Source organism: Ceratosolen solmsi, unplaced genomic scaffold (assembly GCF_000503995.2).
Source record: "Ceratosolen solmsi marchali unplaced genomic scaffold, CerSol_1.0 scaffold35, whole genome shotgun sequence".
In the NCBI taxonomy this organism is placed as follows: domain Eukaryota; kingdom Metazoa; phylum Arthropoda; class Insecta; order Hymenoptera; family Agaonidae; genus Ceratosolen; species Ceratosolen solmsi.
Window position 1 is genome coordinate 5,226,832 of NW_011948423.1, and position 8,626 is coordinate 5,235,457.

The 8,626-nt window shown below is 38.3% G+C and overlaps 1 protein-coding gene across 1 annotated transcript in view; it reads right to left on the reverse strand.

Moving 5' to 3' along the window:
- The window catches only part of LOC105362409 (autophagy-related protein 16-1-like), a 34,972-nt gene extending 29,284 nt beyond the window's left edge, over window positions 1-5,688 (reverse strand). The window contains exon 1 of the mRNA XM_011499850.1: window positions 5,568-5,688. Within this exon, the coding sequence (XP_011498152.1) occupies window positions 5,568-5,658 (91 nt within the window). The 5' untranslated portion in view covers window positions 5,659-5,688. The remainder of the gene's footprint in view (window positions 1-5,567) is intronic.
- Window positions 5,689-8,626: the final 2,938 nt, after the last annotated feature.

The window sequence follows — 8,626 nt, forward strand, 5'->3', positions numbered from 1 at the left end:
AGGTAGTGGAGGGCGGGGGGGGGGGCATACCGTGGGCAAAGGAATGTCGACGTTTTACATCGCAGGCGCTTCAATTTCGTCGCAGTATGGGAAGATAGAGCCGATAGGGTAATCGGGAGAACGATGTCAGCTGTCTCACCCTTTCTCTTTCTCCCTTTCTCGCACGTGACACGCAAAATTACGAAGGACGCTCGCCTCGCTAAGGGTCTGCAGTCAGCATAAAACAATAATTTTTAAATTAAACCCTCCCGATTTTATAACCGCGCTCAAAGCAAGCTTTAAGAATTTTAATTAAAAATATTTCTCTCGGCAAGTTTAGGCTTAAATATTTTTAACTATAACAAAATTAGTAATTGTATTTTCTCATTACGATGCTATCCAGGCGCTCGCTTTAATTGAAAGTCTTGCGCGAGGAGCCGAAAAAAAAGAGGGAGCAAAATATGTATTTAATATCAGCTATCGTTGCGAGATTTTTCATTTGTGATATTAATGTAATTATGCGGGAGGAGAAAGGCGCCGCATTGCGATTTTGAATTAAACGTAATTTAATCATAATATTATGAGCGTCCCGATTTTCGTCAATCATTGAAGTTTACACGGCACGTTCAAGCAAGCAAGTCTTGTATAATGTTTTCACCGATGATTATTTTTTCCCTGCCGACACCCGTTCTCGCCAAAACCTGTCGACTGTCGGCAACATTCGGCCGGCCTCGTAGTACTTCCGGGTTCAAAATAACAAACAAAGAAACGAAAGGGCAGCAACAGCGAGAATTTTAATTAAAATCCGGTGAGTCGCGTGGCGAAAGAAAAGCTTGGTACAAATGTACGCCCACGCATTACAAGGCCATACGAACGTTCGAAAAGCTCGAGCTCTTTGCTTGTCGTTCACGGGATTAGCTATTGGTGAGCTTAATTGGCCCCGGCTTATAAAAAGTTCGGCCAGTCAAGAATTGCTGAGCTGTTTTTCGTTTGGCGCGTGGTCGCCGAAAAAGCCTTCGTCCCTCGGAAGGCCGCGACCTTCGGCGGACGAGAAATAGCCGAGCCCTCGGATTCTCACGAACGACCTTACAAATTGTCGAATGACTACTTACGTAGTCGCGATTGTGCTGCGAATAAAGCGCAAACTAACTTTTCGCTGAATAATCTGAGTAGAGAGCGGGCGGCGATAAAAGTGAGTCCCGGCAGGTAGACATTGGCGGTTGTTAGTCGTCTTATTTAATGCCATTTTTCAGCGACTTTTCGCCGGTCCCGCGCCAACACTTTGTACGCTTCTAGCAGAGTTAAGTCACGCGTCTGCCAGTGCTTTATACGGTAATGATTTTCGCGACCTTGTGGTTAATCATCGTCGTCGTTGCCGTCGTCGTTGTCATTGTCGTCGTCGTTGTCATTGTCGTCGTCGTCGTCGTCGTCGTCGTCGTCGTCGTCGCCTATCTCCCGCTTCCTCAGCTTCGAGAAACCACCACTGACATTTCTCAGCGATAAGTATGGTTGACCTTAGGACGAAATGCTGTTGAATGGATTTGTTTTAACGGCCGACCTCGGACACAAGGCTATGATGATGCGGCTTTTTACCTTTGGTGCCGCCGTTGGTGCTTTTGTTACTTTGCCCAGCGTTTTAAACTCCCGTGTGCTCAGTTCGCGAAGGGCTCTTTCGTTAAAAGGCCGTACGCCAGAAGCAAAATTATCCAGTCGAACGATTATTTTCTTTATAATATAAGACTCACGAGTGTGCTGGGAGTGAGTGCGAGTGGGCCTTGGACGGACTCGAGTTTATAATTTTACTTTTTATTACTACTGTTGCTGCTGTTGCTGTTGCCACCGCCGCCGCCGCCGCCGCCGACGCTACTTTGTTTTGTCGAGAAAACGCGATTCTTACATTATCAAGGGCAAAAGCGAAGGGCAGCGCATATAAGAGCCCTACGACTTTAAATAGTCTACATTGTAAAAGGCGTGCACGAAGCGAATGATAAATTGTTATAACTTGTATTTCACTTATTCATTTAATATCCCTTAATCGTAATATAAATCCTTCAAACGTTCTTATTCCATTCATTTCTATAATCAGTCATTTCTATAATTTCCCATTATATTAATCAAATTTATTACTTATCCCGTTGCAATAAAATTATTTCATTTTCATATAATACTTATTAAAGAAGAAACAATGTTATAATAAAACAATGTTATAATAGTGATATTAATGATGATGAAAATTAAAGAATAAAAAAAGTTTGAAATTCATTGTAAAATTACTTTTAATATGCATTAAACTCCATTATAAATATTTATCGAGAGTAAACGAATCGGTTTTTTTTTTGTTTTAATAATTATTTTCTACGTTGTACGAGTTTAAATAATTCGTGCGTCGGCTAATGAAATGTTTTGTTTTGTTTTGTTTTTACTTTTTGTTTTTGTTTTTTTTTGTTTTTTTTGTTTTTTTTTTACAGAAATACGTTTATCGTAGTCAAGAATTAGTTTATAGTTTACTTTTAAGAGACTTTGAATATTAAATGTGAAAATAATTTTTTCAACGGTCTATATGTAACTTTTATGTATCTGTAAAATATAAGATTAGTGTATTTCGCTAATGTAAAGATGAGACAGAGGATGCGCAAATTGAAAAATGTTGATTCAAAAGTATTGCAAGTGAATTTACGATGTAATAGAGATTAATAATGTAATAGTTTAATATTAAAATTTTGATAAACGTGAAAGGAAATTATTTACAGGTACTGTAAATAATGAAGAACCACAAAAATCAAAGAATTATTAAAAAAAAAAAAAAAAAAAAAAAAAAAAAAAAAAAATAAATAAATAAAAAAAAAAGGTCGAATAAAAAGGTGGAAAAAACAACAAAAACATAAAGGTTTATTTATGCGGAGTAAAGAATTTTTTGAGTGCGTGAAGCTCCATTTTTCATGCCGGTAGTTATGTACATTATAACTAAATATAAAATTACAACCGATAAACGTAAATATAGTCGTATTTCAAAAGGATGTAAAAAATTTTTTCCCTATTTTAAATATTGAGCGTGCATTATATAATAGTTGGTGGTATAATGAAAGTGTGTCATTGATAAAAGTCATCAACTTGTGGAAAACAGGATCTTTTGCTCGGGTGTTATTGCATCGTTACTACTCTGACTTCTCGGCACTGGTTCGCGTCGATTCTAACGGGAGGTTCATTTAGTGTCGGAACCCGAGTTACACCGAACAAATAAGAAAACTTTTAACACTTGAGTTTTAATTACGAGGGGCGAAGAAATAAATTATGTCGAAACGCATAAAAAATAGGTGCTATATAACCTTTTCATTAGAGGGAAAAGCAATTTGAGATATTCATTAAGATAGCCGTTAGCCCACTATCAGAGGGGGCACTCTTTTGTAAAGCGCGGAGCGGCATCTTCAGAGAAACTTTTGCGTCATATCTCCCCGGGTGGTAGAGGCACCGTTCACGTAGATTTTTCGAAAGCAGATTTATTCTTTGCCGGCGATTTATCGATATTTTCTCAAGTTTCTCTTTTGCCAACTTCCTAAACAACAAAGTTTATCTCATTTTCAGTCGCGCTACGTTTCCCCATTGCGCTCGCTCGATCCCTTGTCCATCCCCACGCCCGCTCCTCGCCCCAATTCACCTCGCAAAACTTAGACTGCGAGGGAAGACATCCTATCGTTCCAATAAATTATTACAAATACTTCGAAACAATCGGCGAGCTTTCGTGTCCGTTATGAAATTACGAGTTATGTATTGTTTTGCCGCAAAATCACTATTTATCATTGAGTTTCGAGTTATCGCTAACGACGAGTCCCAAGACAATAATAGCAAATTAACGTCGAGCGAGAAATTGCAAAGAACGTCGATGTGATTATCGAGAGTGAAACTTTGTTTTGGAAGCCGTCGATCGGCAAGATTACGCCAGTCGAAAAGCAGCTTTTTCAACATATTATTTGGCACGTGTATTCAAGCACTGAATAGATTTTTTGAGCGCCGAATGGACTTTTGATGGGCTTATTCGATGGCAAATATTCGAAATTACTTAACAAGAGTGGCAACTCCCGATCATTACATGGAGCGTCGGCAAAGGCAAAAAAACTCCTCACTTACCTTATCAAATTGGAGGCGAATAGAGTTGTTACTGGTGAATCGTGTCAACTGGATCGATTGCCACCCAAACGTCCGATCGATATTGTTTAATTAAATTAAGCTTATATCGCGTAGCCATTAAACGCGCAAAAAATATGCTTGCATTTCTTTGATTTACGTATATGTTGATTTTTTGATATATTTAATAGGCAATTTCTGTAAGGATTGATTATCACTGCTTATTAACGAGATGAATAAAATACTTGACAATTAGCCGATGCGATGGAATATCGTAAATTATATTTAATTTTAATATTTGGCCGGCTAATGTAATGAGTGGTTGTGCATTAAAGCGCGCAACTACGAAATACTTTAGAGTATTAAATGTGTATTGTGGCGTGATAATACTCTTACTCACGAATTCTCGTAAATTTCCTCATTAAAATTTCGCTTAGGAATTAAATCATTTTCTATTTCATATGAGTTTTGCATTAATTTTAAAACGAGTCTGATGTATTTAATACTTCAATAATACGCAAATGAAATGTTGTAAAATAACTAGATATTGTGTATAATTGGGAGTAGTAGACTGATATAATCCCCGATTAAGGCCGTGAAATATGCATATGAATCATATTTTTGTATTTTGTTTTCCTTCGCATAATTATGTCGAGAGTGTCGAATCGCCTGGCATAATGTTACGGTCAATTATAAAAATAGAAATTGTAATTGGAATCGGAGTGACTGGGGAGTCACCGTAAAGTCCGTATTCCCGTATTCGCGTGTTTCTAATGATTTTCCAGTAGCGGGGCAAACGGCCAAATTTTCCGTTTACCGGGACACGAGGACGTGCAATTGCCACCAATTATCGTAACAAGCCCACCTTTGAGGCCATTCAAACGACTCTTTCATGATTTTAGATAACCCCTTGTGTCCCGGCATTATAGTATTTTGCCCTTTAGCGCTGCTACGGATGATACAATTTATTTCCCGTTTAATTAAATAAAGAGCGCGTGAATTTATCGGCTGCTAGCAGCCAAAGGACTTATTGCGAGAGGAACGGACGATCAATAGCAGCTATTATTGAAGTAATTTTAAACAAATTGAAGCGAATCCGCGCGCATTATCTTGAAATAATTGCCGCCCGGCAAAATCGCCATTCCCAATAAAGTATAGGAAGAGTTTTTATCGAGCGGACGAGGAGTGGTGGGCGAGTGGCAGGCCGAGTCGTCAGGCATTGACCAGAGTTGTTGAAAGTGCCGAGCAACTTGGCGATGTTCTGGGCCGAGGGGCGGGTAAGGGGGAGGGCCTGATGGGAGGAAGTGGAACGACCGGGGGAATAATAATTTTCAGAGTCAGCTCTAGTGGGGTAATGAAAGTGGCGAATGAGGGGGCGGGGTCGGACTCGGGCTCGTGCTCGTACTCGAGCTCGGGTTCGTGGACGGGGTGGTGGTGTGGCGGTGATGGTGTGGCGAAAGACTTACAAGCTCGGCTACGAAGGTCCCAGATCTTCAATGTGCGATCGTAGCCGCCGGTGACCACCTTCAACGGCTCCCCGAGAAACTTTGCCGCCATCACTTTTGCGCAATGGCCCGTGAGAGTGTCCTGCAACAAAAAGTTGGAGAGATCTTTTTATAAAGACATTAGATCAAAAGGGAGAAGCGGCCCGTTTTCTTAAGCGAGCTCGGCGTCGAGAGCCTGTAAATTTCGCGGATCGCTTGTGGAAGTTTGCGCGCGGATGCTCGACTGAATCGTATACAAGCCTTCCGCCCTTAAATATTAAGTAGCCGGTAATAGCGATCGCGCGCAGATAAAACTTATTAGCGAAAAGTTTTTCGCGTTTCTCCCCAGTTATTAATATCGGGGATAAATCATTCGCCGCGGGAGTTCATGCTAACACATTTATAAATAATGCATCGGCTTGAATTTATTAATTTTTCAAGTTCATTAATAATTCTTCTTAACAGCTTAACGATCGTTCAGCCGGGCACGCACGCTGCGCCCGGGGAGGGGACGAGAGAAAGTCGAAACTTTCGAGCGCTTCTGGATTTCGTCGTTGATGTTTTCATTGGCTTGGGGCGCCTCAGCCACGGTAGGTAATTAAAGTCATACCTTAATTAGACGTGGGCAGCGGGTCTAATCGCCGGGGTATATAGGGACGATCACCGATGGCCTAAATGCGCGTCTTCTTAACGGCTCACTCGTATGTATTGATAGCGAGCGTATTAGTGAGGTAGTGGGGTAGTGGGTGGCACGTGACGCGAATTCGTTGTTATTAATATCGCGACTACGAGCTCACGTACACGTGGTAATAAAGTTGTGCCCGTGATAATTATTCCCAGCGCAGAGCCCAGCAACGTCAAAGGGATTTATTCCTAGGGCACAAAAATGTTGGCGCGCATTCGCTCAGCCATCCTGCTCCTCGTACTTTTACACAAAAGCCACCTCCGCGTACTTCATTCTTTGATAAGCATAGCTAATAAACCTGCTTGGAAACAAAAAACCAAGTGACTTTTTTGTTTGTTTTTAATAATCGTTGATATGTTGGGATAGGGTATGCACGCAGCTTATAGGAATTCGCATCTCATCCGTAAAGCTACACGAAAACTACATCGTCAATTAGAGTAATGAAAATATTTATTAAGAAAAATCTATGACTTTTACACTAAGGAATGACAAGAGGAATGCAGTTATGGTTGATTAAATCTCGCGAAAGCTGAATTTATATGGCATCTTAAGTAGAACGAGGCGAATGCGGTACGCCAGATTGACGTCACTATCCTCAAGCCTTCGGTCGCGTTTATTCTAATTTATTAATACTTCTCTTATTATTAAAATGAATTACCAATTATCTTACGATAATTGATGTGTGCACGAGTAATGGTGTTTTATGTTGTTTAAGATAAACACTGTTTAAACAAATATATGCAGTGCCAGAGTAGTGTCACATTCGTATTAAGTATTCCTGGGTGTAAAGCAGCTTCTACTTGAAAAATAAAATCGAAGCATAGGCGAAAAAAAAAGAAAAGGAAACTGTCACGCCCTTCTAATTAATGAATCGGAAGTTCTACTAAAGAAATAGGGAAGGGAGAGAGAGAGAGAGAGAGAGAGAGAAAGAGAGAGAGAGAGAGAGAGAGAGAGAGAGAGAGAGAGGGAGGGAGAGAGTGGCGCAGGTGCGTTTAACGTGGAGTCACAGTCACTAAGCGTATGTAGACTGGACTCTCGTTTTACACGCACAGGGGCACTCACACATTTAGACGGTTTTTCGAGGAGCTTCGCTGGAAGAGGTAAGTTTTCCCCTCGGTACAGTAACATGTAACGTAACGGCTCTCATCTCAAACTTTCTTGATATTGGCTGAGACAGCAGTTTTTACAAGTGACATTTAAGGGAATCGATTGACTTCTTTTTCAATTGGCCCCCATGCATTTATCTAAACCGCGAAAGAAATCGCGCAAATCAAACTTTTGCTAAATCTTTCCCAATGTTCTTAACGGTCTTGTCTACATTATCTATCAATCAATATCGACTTTTTACTCAACATACTATTAATAGAAATTAATCCAATCTCTCGTTATTTATGATTGATGATATAATCAATGACATTTGATTAGATAAATTTTAATTTTAAAAGAATCAGCCGTGACAATAAAAATCTCATTATAAACTAATAAACTTTATAAAGTTTTAGGATACAATTTTGCCACTATTTCTAATTGTTTTGAATAAATTTTACTAATAAATGGTCGAATGTTCCATTCGGTACTCTATGTACTATTGACGTAACATGTTTATTGAGTCAAAATGAAAATCTCTGAATCGCCATCCGATCGGAAACTTTATGTGAAGATGTAAGCAATTTTGTTTCAATCTAACGGAATAAAAAACATTAAACTTTCATTTGTAAAAAAAGGAAAACAGAACAAAAAAATAGAATCGTTTAAGTATATGCATTAACAGAAAATATATGTATTTTATTAATAGCATTATAAACTATTTATAAAAATCTTAAATAGTATGTAACTTGTAAATTAGAAATAAAATCTAATTAAAAAAAAAAAAAAAAAAGTAGAAGAAGAAGAAGCTATTCAACTTAAATTGTGTAAATCCGTAACATTAGAGTTACTTATATTTGCTTTTAATTCTATCGATTCTATCTTGTGAAAAGTGCAATTATTTACTTTAAAATAACTGCTTATGTTGTTATTATTCGTAAAATTAAAACAACTAGTTTCTAGAATTATTTCTCAACGTGACAATATGAAATTAAACAATTTCATTTTAATCTTTTTATAAAGTTTCATATATAATATTTACATATTTATATACACGCTTTTATCCTTTTTTTTTTATTCATCATTTTTTAAAAAATTAATTTTTTTTTTATTCAATCATTTATGCATGTGAAATTGAGTAAGCTCTGAAGATATTTAAAATGATATTGGTGCACTAAGTTATGTGATATGCGAGTTTTAATTTAGTTTTAAAAAATAGTCTTCTCGCCATAACTGGGACATTCAAATTGAAAATTTGAGGACAACTAAT